This window comes from Ovis canadensis, chromosome 20, assembly GCF_042477335.2.
Source record: "Ovis canadensis isolate MfBH-ARS-UI-01 breed Bighorn chromosome 20, ARS-UI_OviCan_v2, whole genome shotgun sequence".
Taxonomy (NCBI): Eukaryota; Metazoa; Chordata; class Mammalia; order Artiodactyla; family Bovidae; genus Ovis; species Ovis canadensis.
In genome coordinates this window covers 21,621,661-21,649,184 of record NC_091264.1, presented here as the reverse complement: position 1 = coordinate 21,649,184, position 27,524 = coordinate 21,621,661, and the positions used below count along the sequence as shown (strand labels likewise).

Sequence of the window (27,524 nt, the reverse complement as noted above, 5' to 3'; positions counted from 1 at the left end):
AGATGGGGGAGAAAGGAAAGAAAAAGTCCAAAAGAATCTACAGAACAAATGAAAACATAGGAATAATAAGTGTTTTTCTTCAGTCACTGCTGTCAGAGTCCTTTCCCTCACTGGGAGTCACAGTCCCCCTCACCTCCCTAGGACACCCTCCAACACTGTGCTGATCTCTGGGTCTGCCATGGGGGCTACTCAGGTTCTAATCTGGTCCTACTCCTGTGTGTTCTTGCCTCCAATGTCCACAGCTATCAGAACTAGTGTGTTTTCTTTTGTGGGAGCTCTCGATGTCTTTTTATATATTCCATAGACATAGTCTGCCTAGTTGACCGTGTGGATTTAATCTGCAATTTATACTCCTGGTGGGGAGGTTTTGGGTCTTCTTCCTTAGCCACAATGGCCCTGGGTTTCAATTGTGGTTTTATTTCCAGACGACCCTCTGCATGTGGCTTCCCTGGAGGACTTGGGTTTGCCCCTGTGAGGGCCAGGTGTGGAGGTGATGCAGCTGCTTGGGTTGCAGGGGTTCTGGCAGCACCAGGTACTCAGGGGAGTTGGCGGCTAGGGCAGCAGGAAATATAGTGCCCTGGAAAGGTATAGGAACCAGTATTGGCCAATACACTCCAATATTCTTGCCTGGAGAATCCTCCTCCCTGACAGCCATGGTCTACACGGTCACAAAGAGTCAGACACGACTGAAGCGGCCCTGTGCGTGTAGACGCAAGACTTTGCCTGTGGTCACTCTGCCCCATGAGAGTTGAGCGTGTAGGTGGCACAGCAGCTTGGCTTGTGGGGACCCTGGCGGTGCCAAGTGTGCAGGGACATGGACTGCCTCCTCCACAGGACTTACGGCCCTCTGAGAGTCTTTTTTCAAGCCTCTTGTAGCTGGTGATCAGAAGGCCTCTTTGGCCTATTTTTCTCCATAGCTCTGCCCATTCAGACACTTAGAGGGCTCCCTTGCCTGGGGTCCTTTTCTGTTGTTCCACGCGTCAGGCACATAGAGGGGCACCCTGAGTGGGGTCCTGCTCTGTAGTTCGGCGAGTCCAGCACTTAAAGGGGCACCCTGGGAGGGGCCCTGCTCTGTAGTTCAGTGCGTCAGGCGTTTAATGGGCCAGAATCTTTATTGTTCAGCTGCTGGTGCTGGCGTGTGGGGAGAGAGAGGCTATGGTGATGGCTCCACCCGCTACGCGTGACTCAGCAGTATCGCCTTGCTTCCATGGCTGCCTGGCTTTCCTCCACAGGCATTTCCCACCACAGCCTCCTCCCTCACATCCCCTCAATAAGTCTCTCCACAGTCAACAGCAGCCCTCACCCTGGGATTGCTCCACAATTCCTAAGCTCCAGCTCCCAGCCACTGTGCCTTCCAGGGCGCCTTCGTCCCTGTCTGCGGTATGTATGGCTGCGGCAAGGACTGTCTGATTCTCATTCCATTTACAGGCTTTCTTGTAGTTCAGTGGGTAAAGAATCTGCCTGTAGTGCAGGAGACCTGGGTTTGATCCTTGGGTTGGGAAGATCCCCTGGAGAAGGAAATGGCAACCCACTCCAGCATCCTTGCCTGGAGAATCTCATGGACAGAGAAACCTGGTGGGCTGCAGTCCATGGGGTAGCAAAGAGTTGGGCAGGACTGAGCGACTAACACTTAGTTACTGACTCAGGCAATGGCCCCTGAGTACAGGGGCCCTAAATACAGGCATCAGAATTTTTTTAAAAATTGTGATGTAGTAATATATGCTTCATTCATTAAATAGCAAGATTTGGAGATAGGTCTAATAAATCTAATAACTTCAAGTAGTAATTGGTGATATTTTGCTGTATCTGAAATGTTATTTTGTAATGTGATATAAAAATATTGATGATTTCTTTAGGAATTAAAGTTATAGTGCTAATTCTACAGTAATTGATTATATTCATAATTGAAGAAATATGAAATTTCACTTAAGGATTAATGCAAACAAAATATAATGTATTCTACTGCTATAAATTGTAGGTGATAATGCATTACTTCTTTCCTAGGTGTTTGCATTTTAAAATAAGACCTTCAGGGAGAGAGAAATGGTTTGCAAAAAATAATAATGGAAATTCAGGTAGTGTATGGTCCTCTTTTATACTTTCCTGTAATAGTGGTATATGTTTTAACAAACAAGACAAAATCAAATATGCATGGATGCATTCTCTATCAAAGTTGTCTCTTCCGTAGGCTATAAAAACATTTGCAAACTATTTATAATATCAGGAGCTTCCTGGGGAAGCTTAGTTTTCTTCATAGACAGAGTCCTAATCTTCTGAGTCCATGATAAATCATTATTCTTCAATAGCAGATTTTAAGAAAAAGTCAAAAGTCATGATGAGATAAACTGTTTAGGATTAAAAGAAAACGGGTGTAAATTTAAGGCAGAGAAACCATTTTTAAAAAATTAGTTTTTAAGTTAACCCTGAGAGAGATTTCAAAGATCTTTTGAGGAATAGCAGAAACACTTAGAAAGGTATTAATAACTTCTTTGTAGATAACATTAATATGGGTATAAGTTAAAAAAAACTGACCTCTTGGGCTATATGTTATAATTTGGGGGTAGACAGACCTTCATGTTGAACTTCAAATCCCATGATTTAGGCATCTGTCTTTTCTGCTTCAGCATGAAGCTAATTCTGGCTCCTTAGACTCTGCACATGCCAAGTGAGACGATGCACTGCTGATGGTGGTTAGTAACCACGTTTCAGAGTTTCCCAGCATTCTGTTGCTTGAAGCATCCTGTGATTTACATTGAGATACCTCTGTGATACTTTTTGCGGAGTTTTATGTGGAGCAAGAACAAAGTCTTGTCTGAATCTGTCATCAGAAGTACTCTAGCTCTCCTCTCGTCTGTGACTGGTTTGTGTAAGTGTATCTAGTGATTGATTTCATTGTTTCTGCTTTCAAATGCCTGGTAACAAACAGCTCTTGGATGCAAATAGACTCTAAGCATTCCTTTTTCTTTTGCCTTAAGGGCTGCTGTTGACTTTTTTTCAGCTTCTAGGGGATTAGTAGCCTTGAAATCTCTGGAGATTTTTGCCATTCATCCCTCAGCCTTGCTACATTTGTCAGAGGTCCAATGCAGTAGTCATCACTCACTGCCTTCTGGTGGGGAACTCAGCCTCTGCCCCATTTTCAAACTCTGTCCTTCTCTTCCAGTGGAGTTGGCACAGAAGTGGGGGTGGGAGCCCTGGGGGAGAGGGGCTGGGAGAACCTTTTTTCCTTCCTTGACCTCTCTCATGTATCAGCTTTCAGTTTTGCGTAGTTACTGCTGGAAGGACATTCCATTACAATGCCTATTAAATTGCATTTTTAGTATGAGAGTTCTAATTTTAGAAGTTAAATTGGTTTTGTGGGTTGGGCTGAGCATTTTAGTTCATTTTGCTATGTTCTCATAGAAAACCAAAATAGTTTGCAAGTAAACTTTTCATTTCTATAAACTGAGGATTGCTGTGGTTCACTTTTCCTTTGGTTGGCCCTAAGGGTATCAGTCAGTTCAGCTCAGTCATGTCTGACTGTTTGCCATCTGTGTCCATGGACTGCAGCATGTCAGGCTTCACTGTCTATCACCAAATCCCAGAGCTTGCTCAAACTCATGTCCATCAAGTTGGTGATGCCATCCAACCATCTCATCCTCTGTCATCCCCTTCTCCTCCTGCCTTCAATCTTGTCCTGCATCAGAATCTTTTCCCGTGAGTCAGTTCTTCACATCAGATGGCCAAAGTATTGGAGTTTCAGCTTCAGTATCTGTCCTTCCAACGAATATTCAGGACTGATTTCCTTTAGGATGGACTGGTTTGATTGCCTTGCAGTCCAAGTATATGTTTAGTCAATTCTTGTACATGAGAACACTGAGTTCATGGGCCTTAGAATAGTGGTTCTCAAATTTTAGAATTTCCTAAAACATAGATTGCTCAGTCCTATCTCCAGAGTTTCTGATTTAGCACATCTGGGGTAGGGCCTGAGAATTTGCATTTCTAACAGATTTCCAAGTGATTCCTTGCTGCTGAATCAGAAGCACACTTTGAGAACCACTGGTCTTGAGGACAGGCCACAGGTCTATAATTATTATTGATCTCTCTATAGTCCTAATATAGTTTGAAACCCTAAATTTCATGATAGTGAATTTTAAATTCTGCTGGCATAATCACAGCTAAATAGAGGTGCACCTAGGCTCACTTAAAATTTACATTTCATTGCCCATTTTCAGTTTTGCTGTCACATATTAACTCCACAATTTATAATAAAATTTTTATAAGTTGGTCATAAATAGTCTAGCATTCATGAATTCACACAAAAGTGTGTGCTTAACCAAACTAAGCTTACTTTGTCTTCAGTTTCTCCTTCAGTCATTTCTTTTGCTTTTGAGCCATACTTTCTTAAGTCATGTTTTCCAAGAGTTTTAAGGTAGAAATTCCACCAAGTTCATTATATTATAGTTATTTTTTTCGAGGCATTATAGATAAACAGCTGCCAGAATGTACCTGCTCTATAGATGGGCTAAGGTAACTGATTTTTTTTTTTAAATTTTTATTTTTACTTTATTTTACTTTACAATACTGAGTGAACTGAATGCTTCACTCTGGAAACTGCTGGCACTTTGCAGACCTGTGAATTGAATGGGGATGGGAGACTTCTGTCACTAATCATGGCAGGACTCCAGACCAGCTCTGGGAGGTGAACGGCCGAGGACTGATTTTCTTTCTGGAGGAAAATGGAAATCCTTTTTCTTTTTTGCCACTCGGCATTCAGAATCTTAGTTCCCTGACCAAGGGTAGAACCTGCGCCCTCTGCAGTGTTAAGTGTGGAGTTTTAACCACTGGACTGACAGGGAATTCCCTGAAAAGGGAAATTAAAGCCACATTAAAAAAAAATTGAAGTCTAGTTGATTGACAATACTGTGCTAATTTCTGCTGTACAGAATAGTGATTCAGTCATACATAAATATATATATACATTCTTTTTAATATTCTTTCCCATTATGATTTATCAGAAGATATTGACTATAGTTCCCTGTACAGTAGGGCCTAAAGTCACATTGCTTTCCTGTTAGCTTTCATGATCTCACTTTCAAAAATAAACAGCTGTTGATCACAGTGGAGGTACCTTAGTTCAGTTGTTGTCCTGAAAGATGAATAATTTTTATGTACTGGGTTGGGGTTTGTACCTAACTGAAAGAAGCCTGGGTTTACTCTAATTTATGCAAATTAATGGGTGTGTCTCTTTGTTCCTGTCTTAGAACTAGAAACTTCTGTCTACTGGGGAAACCAGAGCAGCACAACAAAGCCACAGTGCGTCATTTGTTAGTTATGAGGCTTGAGGCGAGTGTTCAGTTTCCTTGTCTGAAATCATAGGGGGCCTTCAGGCTGTGAGGATGGAGAAACACTACATGGAAAACACCTGGTACATGGCGAGCAGCTGATACATGAAAATTATTATTATAGACAGAAATGCATTAATTTGCTCATAAATTTCAAGATTTCTGACTTCTTTATTTGCAAAAGCACAGCTGCTGTTTTCATTTGAGAAAAAAAAAAATTTCCTAAGTCCCTGAATAATAATCAGAGAGATGCCTGTGTATCTCTTACTGAATTTTTATTCAAGGTGATTTATGCTTATTTGTCCCTGCTTTTGTCTACTGTGTGGAGATAGATTTGTGATTGGTTTGTTGAATTTTAAGAGCAACATCAGATCTTTTACCAGTTGGATCAACTATTTATTTATTTATATTGAAATGTAATTGATTTACAATGTTGTGCTAATTTCTGCTATATAGCAAAGTGATTCAGTTATACATATATATCAGTACATTCTTTTTTATATTCTTCTTCATTATGGTTTATCACACTTCCCTGGTGGCTCAGATGATAAAGAATTTGCCTGACATTTGGGAGAACCAGGTTCATTTCCTAGGTTGGGAAGATCCCCTGGAGGAGGGCATGGCAACCCACTCCAGTATTCTTGCCTGGAGAATTCCATGGACAGAGGAGCCTGGTGGGCTACAGTCCAAAGGGTTGCAAAGAGTTGGACATGACTGAGTGACTAAGTGCATGTGCACGTGGTTTATCACACAGTGTGGAATATAGTTCCCTGCGCTGTACAGTAGGGCCTTGTTGTTTGTGATCAAATTCTTTCAAGTAGCTTTTAAGTATGTCATTATTATAAATAGGATTTCTATCATGTCTGCTAAATGTTGAAAATCTCTACCATATACCATTTATCTGATAAATATTAGTGATTTTTGTTAATAACTGTTGAAAAAGATTCCATGATGCTTCCAGACTTGAAATATTTTAAAAAGTGAAAGGGGCATTTTTTTTTTTTTTGGACCACTACTGATATGGGTTGACTATAAAGAAAGCTGAGTGCCAAAGAATTGATGCTTTTGAACTGTGGTGTTGGAGAAGACTCTTGAGAGTCCCTTGAACTGCAAGGAGATCAAACCAGTCAATCCTAAAGGAAATCAGTCCTAAATATTCATTGGAAGGACTGATACTGAAGCTGAAACTCCAATACTTTGGCGATCTGTTGCGAAGAACTGACTCATTTGAAAAGACCCTGATGCTGGGAAAGATTGAGGGCAGGAGGAGAAGGGGATGACAGAGGATGAGATGGTTGGATGGCATCACTGAATTGATGGCCATGGGTTTGGGTGGGCTCTACAAGTTGGTGATGGACAGGGAAGCCTGGTGTGCTGCAGTCCATGGGGTCGCAAAGGGTCAGACATGACTGAGCGACTGAACTAACGGATATGGGTCCATAGTCAGGAGGCAAGTTATCACTTCAGAGATATCTCACAAATAGCTCCTTCCTTTTTCATTCCTGAGGGCCTCCTGGTCTCCCAGGCCAGTAAGGCAGTTTTCCCAATAACTCAGAGCTCAGCAACAAGGCTGATGCCTTTCAGGTACATCTCTAGAGTCTGCCAGTTGATAACCTCCAAGCGTCAGTTCACAAAGCCAATCCATGACTTGAATTTGTCCTTCATTTCACTACAGTTGAAAGAGTGGATTTGAATATTTCATCATCACAGTACCATTTTAATGTGTTTAGTTTTAATGGGTAACAAGTGTTTCATAGAATGAGAATATCATTTGTATCCCAGTTAAAAATGTTTCAATAATAAAGTGAATGACTTCACAGGTATTTAGTCTACTAAAGCTTCCATTTCTGATTCCTCCCCGGGGAAGCACTTACCTCTCTGTAGTCACCTGTCCTCTCCTGCTCTCATGAGCTTGGGATGAATGGATGCATTGGGTGGATGAGGGTGGAAGACCTAAGGCTCTTCAGAATAATTTCCATTGGTCTTCCCAAAGCCTCCACTTGCACCCCCAATAACCATAAATCTAACTAAAAATCATGGGCTGACTTGAGTGCAGTCAGAGGCAAGTGTGGACACTTTTCCTCTACCCTATCCACACCTGGTTGATGTCTCTGGGCTTTGTCTGAACAAATTTGGAAAGGCTACTGGACCATCTTTCTGGAGGAGAGCATCTCTAGGGCACTGCCAGTAGAATGTCATGAAAAGAAATGCAATGTAAGGCACTTACTTTCTGCAATGTGGCGTGTCTGTGGCCAGTGTTTGCTGGAAACAGAGAGAAACCCAATAGATGGTCCCCGTGGCTTTTCCCAAGCTGCAGAGAATAAATTTTGCACAGTGTGCTGGAGGCACCACCAAAGTTAAAGCCTGAATACAACAGTTTCATCTAAAACAGCCCTGTGTGAAAAGTATGTATTTCCTGTATTCCCCAAATGAAAGTGTATCAACTGATGGTGAAGACTGGTTGGTAGTGTTTCTAAGGTTGATTTTGGCTAGTATTTTCTGATGGGCAGTGAGGGTGTGATGTGCCAGAGGCAACTTTAAAGGATTTTTTTAGTTTCAAAAAGATGAAAGGAGAAAGACATCAAACTGAGCTGAACTTGATTCTTATAGCAACTAGATAACTAACTCCTGTGTCTGCCAGGAGTGCAAGATGGAGGTGAATGACCCACTACAAGTGGTTTTGCATTAGGCTGAGTGAGAAGGCCACCCCTTTGCAGGTAGTGTGTGTGTGTATGTGTGTGTACAGAGCTTTATTGAGATAAAGTTCACACACCATACAATTCACTCATATCAAGTGTATAATTCAGTGGTTTTTAGTGCACTACATACCTGTGTGATCATCACCACAATTTCTTTCTTTTTATTTTTCCATATGTTTATTTGTATTATTTATTTTTGAGTTATAATCAACATACAGTGTTTTATCAGTTTTAGGTGTACAACATAATGATTTGCTGTTTTTATGCATTTCATAAAGATAATCAGTACAATAAGACTGCTATTATCTGTCACCACACAGTATTGTTGACTATATTCCCTATGTGTACATTCTCTTCTCTTGAGTTTCTTTATAGCTGGAACTTTGTACCTCTTAATGGGCTTCACCTATTTCATCCATGCCCCCACAACCCCTACTTTCTGGCAAGGAGCAATTTGTTCTTTGTATCTATGAGTGTTTCTGTTTTGTTTTGTTTGTTTCGATTCCACTGAAATCATGCATTATTTGTTTTTCTCTGTCTGACTTATTTTAGTTAGCATACCACTCTCCAGGTCCATCCATGTTACCTCAGATAGCAAGATTTTAGTCTTCTTTTATGGCTGAGTAATAGTCCATCATATGTGTGTTTCTGTGTGTATACCACATCGTCTTAATCTGTTCATTTGTTGATAGACACTTAGATTGCTTCCATATCTTGGCCATTGTTAGGAGTGCTGCAATGAATTTTTCGAATGAGTGTTTTGAAACTCTAATAGTATTTTTCAAATCAGTGTCTCAGTTTCCTTTGGCTAAATCCCCATGAGTGTAATTGCCGGATCATATCATGGTGGTTCTGTTTTTAGTTTTTTTAGGACCTTTCATACTGTTTTCCTTAGTGATGGAACCAATTTACATTTTCTTCAGCAGTGTACAAAAGATCCCCTTTTCCCACATCCTCACCAATCCTTGTTAGTTGTTGTATTTTTGACAGTAGCCCATCTGACACGTGATAAGGTATCTTCTCATGGTGGTTTTGATTTGCATTTTCCTGATGACCGGTGATGATGAATACCTTTTCTTATTGGCCATTTGTATATTTTATTTGCAGAAATGTTTACTCAGCTCCTTTGCGCATTTTAAACAATTTGGTTTTCTGATATTAGTTATAAAAGTTATTTATATATTTTTGTATCAACTCCTTGTTGGAAATAGCATTTAAAAATACCTTCTCCCATTCAGTTGCCTTTTCTGTTGATGGTTTCCTTCACTGTGCATTTAGTTTGATGTGGTCCCATTTGTTTTTTTTGTTGTTGTTGTCCTTGCCTGAGGAGATTTGTCCAAGTCGACAGTGTTTTGGACTTTGTCTCTTCACTATGCAAGGCCTGACTTATCAAAGCTGCCAAGTCAGCTCTAGGTGAGTGATCGGTCCCCTTGCCTGGTAGCAAATGTTTATTTAGACCAGAGGTTGGCAAATCTTTTGTGTAAAGACCAGAGAGTCAGTATTTTAGGCTTTAAAGGCTGTAACTACTCAAACCTGTGGTTGTAGCAAAAAACAATGTATAAATAAACGTTGAATGTGGTTGTATTCCAATAAAAGTTCTTTTTCCAGCCTAGGTGGCAAGTCACATTGGTCTGCAGACCTTAGTTGCAGACCCCTGGTTTAGACCATTTCTGGTGAACCTATAAAAAGTAGACTACATTAATATGTTCAATATTCAAAATAGTTATTCAACATGGCCTTGCTTAAAAAGCATACCAAAATCTACTTTTCCTTAAAAAATTAAAATTGGCAGGACATTTAAAAAACCACACCCTCTAGAACAATCAGGCTTCCCTGGTGGCTCAGATGGTAAAGAATCTGCCTGCAATGTGGGAGACCTGGTTTCGCTCCCTAGGTTGGGAAGATCCCTTGGAGGAGGGCCTGGCAGCCCACTCCAGTATTCTTGCCTGGAGAATTCCACGGACAGAGGAGCCTGGCAGGCTACAGTCCATGGGGTCGCAAAGAGTTGGATATGACTGAGTGAATAACACTATAGCAGTCAGAGACTGTCTTATTAACGTTAGGAAAATGTAAATGCGTTCTGTTTATGTACTAATAAAAAAAATGGGACCCATAGCAGCATCAGCTTAGAGCACCAGCTGACCTCAGCAGAGCATTTATAAAGTCTGCTAGCGAGCAAGTAAATGCTTTAAGTAACAGATGAATAAAGCTCAGTCAAGAGCATTTATCTTCCAAATACATGACTCAGGACATACATTTTCTTGCCAGACATGTAGTTAGATGATTTCAACTGTTACTGAGGATTATGAGCCATTTTTTTCATTAATGAGAAAATAGCTTTACATTCAGGTCAAAATTAACAGTTTTCTGCAATCCTGGTCCAGGTTGTTCTCATTTTCACTCAGCAATCTAACAGAAAAATGGAATAATGACTTTGAATGGGTTGTATGACCACCTGACCTACTGTCATTTTGGCAGAAATATTTCGACTGGTTCCATTTACTGCTTGTGATGAGCAGGGGGCTCGTGGTTGTATCAAAGCCTTTGAGACACCTACTGCTTCAGGCTTTCACAGATTAGATTAACAATGCTTGAAAACAGACTTGTAATCAATTTCCCCTATTTTCTCCCTAAAAATTGTGCTCACAAAATACCACACAGATAATTAGTAGACAAAAGGAGAAGTCTAGCTCTTGTTTGGGCCTTGGCACGAAAGATGGAACTAGTGTTGCCATATTAGCCAACAGACATGAATTTCAGATAAATAATGGGTACATTTTTAGTTTCAGTATGTTGAACAAACTATTTAGTACACATCGTTACTAAAAAATTATTCATTCTAAATATTTGTTGGTCCATAATTATATTAAAAGCTTATTTGGTGTTTATCTAAAATTCACATTTATATAATTAAATTTAATAATGGTGTTTATTTGGTGTTTATCTAAAATTCAAATTTAATTTTATTAAAAGCTTATTTGGTGTCTATCTAAAATTCAGATTTAACTGTATACTGAATCATGTCTAGTAAGTGCAGTTTCTGCCATCTACTCTGTTTCATATTGGGTACTACTAAAGTTGAAAAATGTAAATGCTTCTACCAGGCAATTTGTAAAAAAAAATTTGATTGAAATAGAGTTGATCGTCAATGTTGTATTACTTTCTGGTGTACAGAAAAGGGATCTAGTTATAGGTATTATTTTCAAATTCTTTTCCAGTATGGTTTATTACAGGATATTGAATAAACTTCCCTGTGCTGTACAGGAGTATTGTGTTGTTTATCCATCCTAAGTATATAGTTGGCATTTGCTAATCTCAAATTCCCAGCCCATGCCTCCCACAAGCCTGTTCTCTGTGTCCACGAGTCTGCTCCTGTTTCATATTTAGGTTCATCCGTATCGTAATTTAGATTCCACATGTAAGTGCTGTTTTACGGTATTTGTCTTTCTCTTTCTGACTCACTTCACTTGGTGTGATAATCTCTAGTTGCATCATGTTGCTGCAAATGGCATTACTTGGTTCTTTTTCACGGCAGAGTAGTATTCCACTGAATGTATGTTCCACGTCTTCTTTGTCCACTCATCTGTTGATGGGCGTTTAGGTTGTTTTCATGTCTTGGCTATTGTGCGTAGTGCTGCTGTGAATATAGGGTTCCTTGTATCTTTTTGAATTATAATCTTGTCTGGATCTGTGCCCAGGAGTAGGATTGTGGATCATATGGTAATTCTATTTTTAGTTTTTTCAAGGGACCTCCATAATGTTTTCCGCAGCAGCTGCACCAATTTACATTCCCACCAACAGTGCAGAAGGGTTTCTATTTCCCCACACCCTCTCCAGCATTTTTTATTTGTACTATCAATCTAGTCTTTCGTGTGTGTGTGTGTGTGTGTGTGTGTGTGTGTGTATGTAATATGCATATGACAGCAGCTATGATGTCTTGAATATTTGAAAGCACTTCAGCTCTGAACTGTCATCTTTACCATTAATTTCCAAATAAGCTGCCTTGGTTCTCCTTACACCATATTATGGGAAATGAGTATTTTAAAAGTTTCACCAAGATCATATAATCTCCGTTCCTATAGCCTCCTGCTCTCCCTTCCTTCCCTGATGGATCCTCAACCATCCCTCTGGTTGTCACTCTTGCTCTTTCTATGTAGTTTCATTAGATGGTGCCCCTCTTACTGCATTCCTTCAAATGCCACCAGCACAACACTGTTGTACGGAGTCGACTTTTACTGAAGGTTAGAAAGCCAGTGGGGGTGAATTTATACCACAGCACAGGATGGGGAGTACTTGACATCGGGTATAGAGTATCCTGTTCTTAGAAGTTTCTCTTCCATCCCCAGCTATGGGACTTTTTCACGTGGTTTCTAGCCACCTGCCAAGTTGTAACACCTAATTGGATATGGTACCCTTTCCCCAGGACTTCTACTCGTCTCGTCTTCCCCGCATTCTAGAGCCCCACATCCCTTCTCCAGTAGCTGTGCTTCTCTTACCTGCTCAAGACTCTAACCCTCCTCAGTGCTCATGACTTTATCAAGCAGAATACACCCAGATGCCTTGTTTCACCTCTCCCCTCCCTGGCCTTTCCTAGGGCTCTTAGACTTTCTTAGGCAAATGTTATGGAGAAGGCAATGGCACCCCACTCCAGTACTCTTGCCTGGAAAATCCCATGGATGGAGGAGCCTGGAAGGCTGCAGCCCATGGGGTCGCTAAGAGTCGGACACGACTGAGCGATTTCACTTTCACTTTTCACTTGCATGCATTGGAGAAGGAAATGGCAACCCACTCCAGCATTCTTGCCTGGAGAATCCCAGGGATGGGAGAGCCTGGTGGGCTGCCGTCTATGGGGTTGCACAGAGTCAAACACGACTGGTGTGACTTAGCAGCAGCAGCAACAGGCAAATGTTATACTTTTAAATTTACATATATTTCAACCAGGTGGCATTAGTGGTAAAGAATCTGCCTGCTGATGCGAGAGATACAAAAGATGTGGGTTCAGTCCCTGGGTCCGGAAGATCTCCTGGGATTGGGAATCATGTGGCAATCCACACCAGTATTTTTGTCTTGACAATCCTACAGACCACAGGAGCCTGGCAGGCTATATAGTTCATGAGGCCACAGAGAGTTTGACACAATTGAGCAACTCAGCACATATTTATCTATCATCTCTCAGTTCAGTTCAGTCGCTCAGTCATGTCCGACTCTGCAACCCCATGAATCGCAGCACACCAGGCCTCCCTGTCCATCACCAACTCCCGGAGTTCATTCAAACTCATGTGCATCGAGTCGGTGATGCCATCCAGCCATCTCATCCTCTGTTGTCCCCTTCTCCTCCTGCCCCCAATCCCTCCCAGCATCAGAGTCTTTTTCAATTAGTCAACTCTTCGCATGAGGTGGCCAAAGTATTGCAGTTTCAGCTTTGGCATCAGTCCTTCCAATGAACACCCAGGACTGATCTCCTTTAGGATGGACTGGTTGGATCTCCTTGCAGGCCAAGGGACTCTCAAGAGTCTTCTCCAACACCACAGTTCAAAAGCATCAATTCTTCGGCACTCAGTTTTCTTCACAGTCCAACTCTCACATCCATACTTGACTACTGGAAAAACCATAGCCTTGACTAGATGGACCTTTGTTGGCAAAGTAATGTCTCTGCTTTTCAATATAGTATCTAGGTTGGTCATAAATTTCCTTCCAACGAGTAAGCGTCTTTTAATTTCAGGGGTGCAATCAGCATCTGCAGAGATTTTGGAGCCCCCCAAAATAAAGTCTGACACTGTTTCCCCATCTATTTCCCATGAAGTGATGGGACCAGATGCCATGACCTTCTTTTTCTGAATGTTGAGCTTTAAGCCAACTTTTTCACTCTCCACTTTCACTTTCATCAAGAGGCTCTTTAGCTCCTCTTCACTTTCTGGCATAAGGGTGGTGTCATCTGCATATCTGAGGTTATTGATATTTCTCCCGGCAATCTTGATTCCAGCTTGTGCTTCTTCCAGTCCAGCGTTTCTCATGATGTACTCTGCATATAAGTTAAATAAGCAGGGTGACAATATACAGCCTTGATGCACTCCTTTTCCTATTTGGAACCAGTCTGTTGTTCCAGGTCCAGTCCTAACTGTTGCTTCCTGACCTGCATATAGGTTTCTCAAGAGGCAGGTTAGGTGGTCTGGTATTCCCATCTCTTTCAGAATTTTCCACAGAATTTTCCCCATATGATCCACACAGTCGAAGGCTTTGGCAGATATTCAATAAAGCAGATCATGTCTACAGCTATATGTATATATATGCATATATAAAAATAAATCTTTGTCTGAGAAAAAATTTACCAACTGCTAAAAGAACCAGCAGAAACTTTTTTAATTTAAAAAGTTTTAAATTGAATGATTCTTTAAATTCTGTAGTACTTTATAGTTATCAAAAGCTTCACAAACATGCTTTAGTATAATCTAATAACCCCCTTTCCCCCCCTACCCCTATATTACCCCTTCCCTTTCCTGCTCTCCACTGGTAGCCACTAGTTGTTTCCCTATATCTGTGAATCTGATTCTGCTTCCTTTTTATTTCACTGGCTTGTTGTGTTTGTTAGATTCCACGTGTTACTCTTATCTTACAGTATTTGTTTTGCTCTGACTTATTTCACTTAGCATAACGTTCTGTGAGTCCATCCAGATTGCTGCAAACGTCCGAATTCATTCTTCTTTTTATGGCTGAGTAGTATGTATGCTGCATCTTTATCCATCCATCTGTTGATGGATGTTTAGGTTGCTTCCATTGTAAATGTCCAATTGTTGTAACTGTAGATTACAATTGTAAATAGCTATTGTAAATAATGCTGCTTATGAAAATTGAGGTACATGAATCTTTTCAAATTAGTTTCTTTTTTTTTGTTTTTTTTTTGGATATATACCCAGGGGTGAAATTGCTGGGTCACACGATAGTTTTTTTCTTAGTTTTTGAAAAACTACCATACTGTTTTCCACAGCGGCTGCACCAATTTGCATTTCCATGAACAGTGTATGAGGTTCCCCTTTTCTCCACATTTTTGCTAACTTTGTGTTCTTTTTGAGGATAACCATTCTTGTAAGTGTGTGGCGATGTCTCATGATGCTTTTAATCTGCTTTTCCCTAATGATTAGTGATGCTGAGTGCTTTTTCATGTGCCTGTTGACCATCTGCATTTCCGCTTTGAGAAATTGTTGTTCAGTGCTTTTGCCCATTTTTCAGTTTGATGTTGAGTTGTATGAGTTATGTGTATATGTTGTATATTAAGACTTATTGGTCACATCATTTACAAGCATCTTCTCCCATTCAGTATGTTTTCTTTTCATTTTGTCGATGGTTTGCTTTGGTGTGCAAAAGCCTTTAAGTTTAATTAGGTCCCATTTGTTTATTTTTGCTTTTATTCGCTTTGTTTTAGGACACTGATCCAAAAAATATTACTGTAATTCATGTCAGTATGCTCTGCCTATGTTTCCCTCCAGGAGCTTTATAGTATCTTACATTTAGATCTTGAATCCATTTTGAATTTATTTTTGCATGTGGTTTGAATGAATGTTCTAATTTCATTTGTTTGCATGTAGTTCTCTAGTTTCCCCAGCACCACTTTTTGAAGAATCTGTCTTTTCTCCTTTGTATATTCTTGCTTCTTTTGGCAAAGATGAATTGGCCATAAATAGGTAGATTTTATTTCTGACCTCTCTATCCTACAGATAGATACATAAATTTTTGTCTGAGAAAAAAATTTATGTAGATAGATAGATATACCATCTATCCAAAGCACCAGAAAAAACTTTGAAAGTACTGTGCACTTTCTCTTTTACCTGAGGCACACCATTTATTCCCGCTTGAGATTTCATCACCAGGCTTGGTGAAAGAACATTTATTTCATCTCCTTTTATGCCCTCTCTCCCCCAGTCTTCCTCACCCTGACCTCAGAGACCTTGTTTTGAATGAACTCTACTCCAACCCTAAGATTCATCACTTTGGGATTCTGCCTGAAGTGCCCTTTAAAACTTCTGCAAAGGGCTGTTTTACTTCTATTTTATTGTTCAGACCTATCTCCCCACCTCCCCTGGTCTCCTCTGGCACTAATGGATCCCTCTCCCGTGCTCTTGCTTATTTGCGAGTCCCTCTCGGATCTTCCTGCAAGCAATAGATCATGTGTCATTTTCCCTCCATTTGCTCATCACAGTGGCAGGAACACAGTAGGCGCTTAATAAGTATTTGTTTACTGCACTGCTGAACTGCTGCATGGAGGTAGCAACAGACAGATGCAGCTTCTCTCTTCCTTTCAGCCTAACCCTAACAGTGCGATCCAGCACTGTTCAATATCACAAAAAGATTTTGCCCTGAAAGTGAGTTGCTGTCAAGCAATTTGATTTTCAAGAGGAGCAAGATCCTGCGGAGGTGCTGCCTTCATGGTCATAAGACACTTGTGGGTTTCCATTGGAGGAGATGAAAAAGGGCACCCTTAGTGCTTGTGAAGATTACACAGAATATTTGATCATAGTGACTGTATTCAGTCTCAGTTGCAATCAATGAGCAGAAAGCAGCAGACCCTCTAAATTGGTGTTGGGATCAAAATATTTTTCTCAAAAATTTTTAGTACATTCTGAGTTCTCCGTGGCAGATTTTTTTTTTTTTTGATGCCAGGTAATGCCTGGAGAATCCCATGGACAGAGGAGCCTGGCGGGCTACAGTCCATGGGTCGCAAGAGTCGGACACGACTTAGTGACTGAACCACCACCACCACCACCGATGACTCATGATCATTTTATTCACTCTAGTTTCACTGTTGTTTATCTTGAGGCAGAGCCAATTGCTTGTTTGCCTCTGCTTTTGTTTCGTTTTTGGAGCTTATTGTTAGTATCTTACAGTAGTTCCGATCCACAACAAAGAGAAATAATGATCTTTAAACATTAATGGAAACTTCTTATCTCCCTCTTTCTATTGTATTTTTCTCAGGATAGTTTACTGTCCTGGGTTTAGTGTTTATGATTTTCATGAGCACTTCATACTAACACCACCTGTAATCTATACAGTTATATGTAGCTGGTTTGTGTTTTATTTGAATACCACACAAATCATGTCATGGAAGTTATTTTCTTATAATTTGCTTGTTTTCAAAATAGTCTATTTTTAGGATATTGTTTAGTTCAGTCGCTCAGTCGTGTCCGACTCTTTGCGACTCCATGAATCGCAGCACGCCAGGCCTCCCTGTCCATCACCAACTCCCGGAGTTCACTCAGACTCATGTCCATCGAGTCAGTGATGCCATCCAGCCATCTCATCCTCGGTCGTCCCCTTCTTCTCCTGCCCCCAATCCCTCCCAGCATCAGTCTTCTCCAATGAGTCAACTCTTCGCATGAGGATATTGTTATGTTGATATAATTCTAGGGAATTAATTTTATTGCTTTGTGCTATTTCATTGGATATATTCATCACGCTTAATTATCTATTCTTAAGTTTATGGGCTTTTAGATTCTCATTTTCCTCAGAGGGAGAGCATCAATACAATATTCAGGCACGTGATTTCCTGGGCTGTGTGCAGTAGTTTCTTTAGGCTATACACCTATTGCTGGTCATGGCACGTACCACAGTCTCCTGTTCTGAGACGTTGCCAAACTACTTTCTAAGGTGGCCTTACTCTGCCTTTAGCTGTGTGTGACATTACCTGTTCCTCTGCATCCTGGCAGCATCTAGTATTGCCAGTTTGGTTGGGGAGGAAATGGCATTTCATTATGAGTGTCATTTGCACTTTCCTGATTACGAGGCAGATTGCATATCTTTTCCTGTTCTGTTTTTGTCATTTGTGTTGCTCATTCTGTGAATTTTCTCCTTACATAATTTGCTAATTATTCCAGTTCTTAAAGGCTGCTCTATATGGAGCCCTTAAAATATATATTTAACTTATAAATCCTTATAAAAAATTTTTCGTGTACTGCCAGTGCCTTCTCCCCAGCTCTGCATATGCAGAGCATTTCTCCCATTGGTGGGTTAACGTAGTGGTGACTCCATTGTGCAATGTTTTTGTTTGCCCCCTTCCCTCATAAGGCTCAGCTGGTAAAGAATCCACCTGCAGTATGGGAGACCTGGATTCGATCCCTGGGTTGGGAAGATCCCCTGCAAAAGGGAGTGGGTACCGACTCCAGTATTCTGGCCTTGAGAATTCCATGGACTATATAGTTCATGGGGTCGCAAAGAGACGTGACTGAGTGACTTCACTTTCTCCTAAGGCTATGAATTCAAGTGAGAGCAAAAACAGACCTTTTCATTTTTATTTCCTTGGTCCCTGGCACATAGATGATACCTAGAAAAATTGCTTGAGTTGACTTGAGAGTGTTGATTTAATATGGATGTTATTGTAAATTTGAGGCTGTACTTAAGGCTTTCAATTTGAGGAGCTTCTGTCAGCCTTAGTTATTTGATATATACACATAATGTGCATATGATTATATGCATATATGCATACCAGGAATCGCTGCAGGCTCAGTGGTAAAGAATTTGCCTGCAATACAGGAGGTGCGGACTTGATCTCTGGGTCAGGAAGATCTCCTGGAGAAGGAAATTGCAACCCACTCCAATATTCTTGTCTGGGAAGTCCCATGGAGAGAGGAGTCTGGCGGGCTATAGTCCCTGGGGTCATAAAAGAGAAGGGCATGGCTTAGTGACTAAACAACACGTTTGCAATCAAAACAGATTAGGCCCTTTTCATAACCTTTAAAATAGGGCTTTCCTCCATTTTCCGGCAAAGAATTTTTCTTAGAACGACACTAAGGTTGAGATAGGTTAATATCTTGAGATGCAATTGGAATAACAGATGCATCTCTATTTCTGGTCCAGAGTTGTTGGGGAGGCAGGAGGAAGGGGGGCATGATTGTACAATGCTTTGTCATCTTCCCGGCTCATCAGTATCAGCAGCTGACACCAGCAAGTGTTTGCCAGTTAGGGTCTGTTGGCTGACCCTGGCCTTGTCGTTGCAACCATTGCTTTCTCGACCTCTGCCAGCTTGACACATGGCACCAGGCTCCGTGGGCAGCTGGTACTTTGGGCTGGAATGTTCTGTGAGTTCTCTGGCGTTACTAGTTAAATTCCTTATTATTGTTACCGTGTCATGATTTTGACATCGACAATGCTGTCCCTGTCTTCGTGTTTCTTCTTTCATATCACGGTAGTATGTTGTAGTTGATGTGACTGTTTATAAGGTAGCAGGTGACAGATGTTCAAGTTGCTGTGGACTGATGCATGCTCAACTTAGAATTACTCCAGGAAAAGTTGATTTTACTGTAACTTTATGTAACAAGAAATCATTTGAGTAAATTGTGGGTTGGAGGGAGCATCATGAGTTTAAGGAATTATCTTTTGTTTAAGATGTAACTAAACTCTGAAGTGTGTTGAAATGTATTGAAATACATTTGAAATGTATTTCGAAATGCAATTCTAAGTCCTTAACATATTCTTAGCTATGCATTAGGAGAGCAAAAATCAAAAGTCACAGTTCTCACTTCCGCACCTTGGCTGCTCTTTGAACTTCACTGCTATTTCTCTTTCTCTTTCTCCCCCTCTTTCCCTATCCCACCCTCCTCTCTTTCCTAACCTGGCACTCAAGCATTCCGAGGCTCTTCAGTTGATACTTAGCACTCCACTTATGAAGTTTCTGTGTTTTTCTCTCCAATGGTGTCCTTTGAAACTGAGATTTATCCACAGTAGTAGCTGGAGATAACACTGTAGTTTATGGTGCTGTATATAATTACACTGGGTGTTGGGTATATCGGGCCTGGGAGGATGGAATACTGAATGGGTACTGAATGTTCCTGCCGCTTTTATTTGTGAGGCATTGCTCATGTAGTCAGGATCACATTACCTAGGTGCCAGTGAAATAGGACAGAGAGAAAAGGATTTATTTAATCCACCGTGAATGCATTCCAGAGTGATTTGATTGTTTTTCTATGTCTTCTAGCAGGTGGATATGTGTACAGGTGAAATAGCTAGGGACTTTTTTTATTTTGGTTAATAAGGATAAAGGTGGTCTTTGCCTTGCAATTTCAGGCATTTTTATTCGTCTAGAATTTGTCAAATTGGGAAGATTAGTGTGTTTTCATTGTCTTTTAAGCTTGTTCCCCCAGGGTAGCACAGCTGTAACTGTTCCCAAAGGTCTTTTTATCTCAGAGGCAAGAGAGCAGTTGAATACTAAGTTTTTATTCCAGAAATTCAGCTGTTGTGAACTTCTATAAAATTTTGTCTTGACTTCATTTGTTTTCTGTCTGAAAGTTATATATGTCATGACTTGAAGGTTCTTTGAGATGATGTCAAGTTACTATAGAAATGTGTTCAGATTCTGCAACAAGTGCATACTTCTTGGAAGATCTAATAACACAGGTAGGTCTGATTTCAAATCCATTGCACTTAGCCTGTAGATGGCTTTTCTCCAGGAACTGCACCCGTGGGAGACTTTTCACCTTCAGTAAATCCCCATCTCCAGACGGGAGCTCCTTCAGTGGGTAACCGAAGGATGAAACAGGGCTCACTGAGAGTACATCTCCAGCCTACTCCTTTCTCTTGAGTCCAGTCTCTTCATTTCCAAATGGCCGTGTTGCAAGTTACATCTCTGAGAGGCGTCTCTCTGAGAAGCATTGTAGGATATTGGTTAAGATCACATTGCTGTGGTATCAGAAAGACTGGGATTTGAGTTCCAGGTTTACCGTTTGCTTGGCGTATGGCCTTGTGAGATAGTATTTAACCATTTTTAAAATTATGAAGACTTTAGTTTTTAGAGCAATTTAAGGCTCACAGTAAAATTGAGGGGCAGGTACACAGATTCCCACATACCCTCTGCCTTCACACATCCATAACCTCTCCTATTTTTAACATTTCCCACCGGAGTGATATGTTCATTGTAATACATAATATAGACATATTATAATCACCCAAAGTTGATAGTTTTGTGGTCATACACTCATGCACAGTATTCCCTTATTATTCTTTTAATGTCCATAGCATCTGTAGTGATGTCGCTTTAAAGTGTCTCCCTGATCAAGAAGTGGAACCTTCATCTCAGAAGCCCTCCCTCCTCTTCCTTTGAAGAAGTCACTGCGTACAGAGCTGCCTACCAGTGTTCATCCTCCCATAAGCATCTATTCGCATTTACTTTCTTATCCAGGTCCAAAACTTTGGAGCAACCACTGACTCCTCTCTTTTTCTCTCATACCCCACATTCAGGCCATCAGCCTCATCACTGATCTACTCTGAAAATATAGAGTCTCCCCAGTTCTCACTTCTTCCACAGCTATTGCCTTGGTCCCGAACCCATACTTCCTGTCTGTGCAAAATTAGTGCCTCCAACCTGCCCTCTTTGCTGCCCCCTGTTCCCCTACAGTGTATTGTCTTCTATTTTTAACTGTAGATTTTATTCTTTTGCAAAGTTTCAGATTCCCCCACACCTGTTCTTTCCTAGGACATCTTGTCATAACAAATCAGTTTAAATAAGCCAGTATGATTAGCATCTATTGCCAAATAACTCTCTGTGCATTCGAAATAAGAAAGTAGTGACAGTTCAATTGTATTTTTGCTTTAGGCTAACAAAGGATTCATTATAGCACATTGATAGCTGATATTTCTGATTTTTAAAAACTGAGGTATGCATAATTAAAACTAAAAATGTTTAATAGATATATTCTTTTCAAACTTTCTATTTTTTTATTTTAAAAGTGTCATATCTGCAGAAAAACAAGAAATGTACAATGAACATCAAGTAATGTTCACCTAGATTCACCAATTATTTAACATTTTGCCACATTTGCTTTATATCTCTATCTTCACCGTCTTCATCATCTATCATCTTCATTTTTGTTGAACCAATTCAGGGTAAGATGTTGACATCACAATATTTAATTCCAAAATACTTCAGCATGAATCTTCTAATTACAAGAAAATTTTCTTAATATAACTCATTACAGTTATAAAATTTAGGAAATTTAGCATAGATATAGTATTGTTTTTGAACATATGTTTTATATTAATTTCCACAGCTTATACCTTCATCCCAAACTCATTCTTTCTTGCTTGGATTAATGCAAAATTAGTGAACTACTCTTTATGGCAATGTTCTTTATAGCACTGTCTCTTTTCAATTTAGAATGTAACCCAGAGTCATGTGTTATATTTAGATGTTATGTCTTTTTGGTTTTCTTTATATACGACATTTCCTCAACTTTCGTCTTTTCTGACGTTGACATTTTGAAGACTGCAGCATATTTGTTTGGTAGTCCTTTAATTTGGGTGTTTTTGTTTGTTCCCTCAAGATGAGATTCAGATGATTATTTTCATCTAGAATGAAATACAAGCAATGTATTCCTGTTATTATCACATAAGAAAGCACATGATTTCAGTTTGTTACTTTATTGTTGACGTTCACATTGATTGCTTGTATAAGTTGATGTCTACCATATTCATCTCCTGTAAAATATTTCCTCTCTCCTTGCAATTAATTAGTGATCTATGAGGAGGCATTGAGACTGTATGTGCTCTTCTCAGCCTTTTATCTGATGGCTTTGGCATTTATTAGGATTTATTTTTTTCTGACTCTGATATTATTCCTACTTTTAGTTGGTACTGTCATGCTAGGAAGAACTTTCTCCCCCTACCCCATGTATTTATGTTTTATGTGGAATTTTTAGTATTGTTCCCAACCAGGATTCTTGGCCTTCTTGATCAATGGAAACTGACTAGAGGCCAGACAAGAAATTTAAGCAAGGCTTTATTGGAGCCCCCACTGCAGCAGCAGGGAGCAAAAACAAGTAACAGATTCCCTTGCTGGCTCCCTCACCAAAGGGGGTGAGCTGGTTCCTTATGTGGGGTGAGGGTAGCGGTGCGTCCAGGGGTTGGGCAGGAGGGGTGGCTTAGCTGATTGCTCACTGCTTTGGTGGTGGTGTGTGCAGGGGGCATGTGCTTTTGCTCCCAGTCCTTCAAAAGTGGCAATGCATTTTTTTTTGTCTTTTGTATTTGTCCATAATTTGCCCCAACTGTGCATGCACATAGCTATTTTTAGTCCCTTATAGTTTCTTTGTATGTTGTTGCTCGAGGAGACGTTTGTCCAGGAGCAAGCATTGCAGGACCGCTGCAGAGGGTTCCAGGTCGCAGCCCGTCTCCGTATCATCTTGTAGTTCTCTTGACTCAACTTTGGATTTAGTTATTTCTCCAACCCTGGTCCTTTTTCAGGGGATATGGCATACAGGAATCAAGATTTAGGGGCCCTATGTGTTTGTTGTTTCTGGGGTATCATTGCCTCTAAGTCCTTTCAGCAGAAACAACTAGGAAAAGCAAATATTTTTCTAGTCATCTCTACCATCCACTGAATTGGGGTTATTTCTGATCTTCCCTCTTCACATTTATATCTTCTTTCTCCCACAGTGAAGGATCTACAGCTTCACATAACAATATACATTAATCTTACAATATAATATTGAGGAAAACAAGTCAGACTTAAAAGAGTTCATGCCATATGAGTCCGTTTACATAGAGCTAAGAAAAGCCGTTGATACTTGTGGGAAAATGAACAAGATGGCGTCAGTCAGGCTCTCTCGGCCCACGCTCTCACAGCGTCTCCCGCATGCTCTGTAAACAGTGACTTTGCATGGTTATGTAACAGCTGAGATCACGTTTAGCACTGTGCGTGCGCGTCACGAGGTTCTCTTGGCCACGGGCTGCTTTTTGTCCTGAAAGCTTCACCTGGAAAAGCCCTGAAGGGTTGTGTGCAGTTATGTTGTACTGTGCTGTGCTATGCCAGCCAGGAGAAAATAAACGCATCTGCCGTTCCTACGCAGACGGAACTCCTCGCATTTTCTTGCAGCCGCTTAGATCTCACCTTACCTACCCTGGGTTCAGTGAACAGTGCACGCAGTGAGATACAGAGAAATGACTGGTGCTGTGAGCAGAATCAACAATAGAATACTCCAGTATAAAACAAAAAGTTTAAAGAAAAACTCATACCCCTCTCACCCTTCCCCTGCACCCGCCACAGGTGACATTGTTCTGTGCTCTTAGAAGGTAGGGTAGCGATTATTCTTGGTCGGCCATTATTAGATTGATAGAGACAGGAAAGGAGAATGAGGATGTCTCCAGTGCTGGAGAAGTTCCGTTTCTCGATCTGGGACATGATTCTAAGGGTATATTCGATTTTATAAGATCTTTGAGTTGTATACTAATGTTTTATGCATTTTTTTGGCTGGCATAAGAATTAAACTCAAAAGTTAGATCAATTTCTTTTGTTTTCCCTTGTGTTATATTGTCAGTTCTATATCTGTGTTGATTTGTTTCTCTTTATGGTCACTAGTGTGATTCCTTCCCATTGTTGATTTAATTTTACCTTTTTGAGTATTTTAAAGACTAGGGGTCGCTAAGAGGCGGACACAACTGAGTGACTTCACTCTCAATTTTCACTTTCATGCATTGGAGAAGGAAATGGCAACCCACTTCAGTGTTCTTGCCCGGAGAATCCCAGGGCTGGGGGAGCCTGGTGGGCTGCAGTCTGTGGGGTCACACAGAGTCGGGAACTACTGAAGTGACTTAGCAGCAGCAGCAGCAGCATTATTTCAGTGGTCAAAACTATACAAAAACGTGTCCTTGGAGAAAGAGACTTATTCCAGTGTCTCTCTGCGGTTCTCCTCCCCTCCCCATTGCAAGTCATCAATTTATTTATCTCTGTATTGTCATGTTCTATTATTTATTCCTAATACAGCCAGAATGACCCTTCCACAGGATAAGGAGATCATGTTACTTCTTTGCTCCAAATATTCCAAGAGTTTTCCTTCTCACTCAGAATGAAAACCCAAGTCCTCACAGTGGTGGACAGGTCTTCGCATCTGACCTGGGTTCCTCAAGCCTCTCCTGCCCGTGTCTCCAGGAACTCTTCCCCAGGATCACTGGTCCCCAGCCACCCCAGGCTCTGTTTCTCAGTCAGATCTCCTCCCACCTCCAGTTCTTGGCTTTTGCCATCCTCTCTTCCTGAGGTGTTTCCTCTAGATATCAGCATGATTCATTTCCTTACTTCCTTCAAGTTCCTTTTTCAAAGTCACTTCAAGGAAGTCTTCCTGTTCACTTTATTTAAATGTATCATACTCCCATCTCCACTTCCTGGTACTCTGTATCCAGCTTCCACTGCTATCTTTTCCTTAGCACTGCTGCTGCTGCTCCTAAGTCACTTCAGTCGTGTCTGACTCTGTGCGACCCCATAGACGGCAGCCCACCAGGCTCCCTCGTCTGTGGGATTCTCCAGGCAAGAATCCTGGAGTGGGTTGCCATTTCTTCCTCCATCCTCAGCACTATTGCACTCTAATATATAGCTTTTTTCTTTTGTTTTCTCTCTCTCCTCCAGAATAGAGGCTCCAAGAGGGCAGGGAATTTTGTAGGTTCAGGTCACCGCTGTCTCCAGAACCGAATGATACACTGCTCGTGCTCAGATCAACGTTTATTTTAAAACAGCAAATGAATGAACACTGTTGAGGAGATAACAGTGGGAATGGCCTTGGAAATTCCATACGAATATGGTCCAGAGCCAAAATGACATAGTGTGGAAGTAACTCTTCTGTAGCTATAAGGGTGGAGGGTCAGGGGTGGGGCGGATATTACAAAATCTGCCTTAGAGACATAAACCTCTCAGGATGTTAGAAGGTTCAGGTTGCTAGCAGTAAGCTTTGGGGTTTACCTTGTTTATTAATTAAGAAGAATGAACTGAATGACTCAGTTGAGGTAGATATTTCATGGAGGGAAAATTTCACGGAAGGGAAAAGAAAGAAAGAAAAAGTGAAATCAAGGAGGAAAAGTAAAGGCAAAAGAAAAATGAATGCAGTTGTAAGGGAGGGACTTCCCTGTGGTTCAGCAGTTAAGACCTTGCCTTCCAATGCAGAGGATGCAGGCTCGATCCCTGTTCAGGGAACTAGGATCCCACATGCCTCACCAACAAAAAAATCAAAACATGAAACAGAGACAAATTTGAAACTAATTCAATAAAGAGTTAAAAAATGGTCTGCATAAAAAAATCTTTAGGAAAAAAAGAGCCAAGGAATTTCAGGTAAGAGCATCCTTGGAAGCTGTTGGTGGCTTCTCGTGGGCCCTCTGGCTTCTGCACTGGAGGGCCCATGCTCTTAGATCTGTGTGGCAGTGAAAGAGAAAGAATGCAAGCTCTCAACCCACGTGGGCACATTTGTTGGGAGAACACTACTCTGATTGAACCGAGGAAAGCAGATTTAGCCTGGGTGATGCTGTCATTTACTGAACTGATTAAGAAAACTGTAAATAGCACGAGAGATATTCAGGTGCTTATGAAGGAAATTCCTTTTCTGGTCCCTTCTACCTGCCCTTGAGATCCTTACCCTTTGCCAGAAGGGCCATCTGCCGGTCTTTTGGAAGAGCCTGAAGCCCTGCTTGGGGAGTGTGCCCAACGGGAATACACCTGGGGAGGCTGAGTTTAGCGTTGAGCTCAACTTCTTCAGCTGAGCAGCTGCCTTTGGGAGCCTTAAGAAAGGACGCTGGGGTTATTTTCACTTGAGCTCTTGTTCTAAAGAAGAAATGTGTATCTTCATATGCTAATGTGTTTTCCAAATGTTGCACATTTAGTTGAAACCAGGTGGTTTTAGAATTAAGGTAAAAGAGTTTGTCTTTTCTGAAGAAAATCCAGGAAAAGAGAAACTTTTGTGAGATCTCTGAGGCACCTAGCTCCCTGAAGGTGACAAAGGTCTGAGGCTGGAGCTTTAGGAGAGAAAAAGGTGTGTGTGAATAATCTCACGGGGGGACATGAGGGACTGGCAAGGCACTTGAGTGTAGGGCTGGCAAAGTACAGATTTATTTTACCCTTCATCGCTTCCCTGGGCTTCTGTGGCAGATGAGACAGTCTCCAAGCCAGAGCTGGAAAAGGCCAGAGAGCATGACCAGCCATAAAAGACTGGGTCATGACTTTGTACATGAAGATAAATGCTATTTCTCCATCCCCACCATCTCTCTAGGCTGTTCTTTAAATGTTAAGGGCATCAAAGAATGTCTCCTAAAGCACATTGTCCCTTGGATTTTAGGGCAAACTAGCTTCTCAGCTCTGGTGGGCATTGTTTGCCACTTCTTATGATGTTCTGAAACCAGTGCCTCGTGAAAGTCAGCTGTGCATGGCGCTCAAGTAGCCTGCGTTACATGTCCTGCAGTGGTCCCGGAGTGGGCGCCACGTCTCGGTTGCTGTGCCAGCACAGCCTGTTAGTGATCTCAGCAGTGAGGTGGCTGGAAGAACGGTCTTGGTCCCTGTCCTCTTTGAAGAAAGAATTCAGCAGAGGGGCCAAAGTTTGAAACAGATCAAGCATTTATTAGAAACAAAGTGTGATGTGTGTGTAGAGTCCGTGAACTCATAGTTAGGGGCAGCTTAGATCATTTTCATGGGGGCTGTCTTCTGGGTCGTCTCTGGCCGGTTGTCTTGCTTGTGGCCATGTTTAACCCGACTCAAGGCCCTTCCTGGTAGTCATGT

At 41.1% G+C, this 27,524-nt stretch overlaps 1 protein-coding gene across 13 annotated transcripts in view; it reads left to right on the top strand.

Annotated features, from left to right (window-relative positions):
- MLIP (muscular LMNA interacting protein) overlaps window positions 1–27,524 on the top strand; it is a 308,623-nt gene that overhangs the window by 93,133 nt on the left and 187,966 nt on the right. Inside the window, exon 1 of one of the 13 annotated variants that reach the window (XM_069564088.1) lies at window positions 2,029–2,075. The exons of the other annotated variants lie outside the window; for them this stretch is intronic. Coding sequence (XP_069420189.1) covers window positions 2,064–2,075 — 12 coding nt within the window. The 5' untranslated portion in view covers window positions 2,029–2,063. Of the gene's footprint in view, window positions 1–2,028; window positions 2,076–27,524 lie in introns of those variants that run through there. 13 annotated transcript variants of the gene reach the window in all.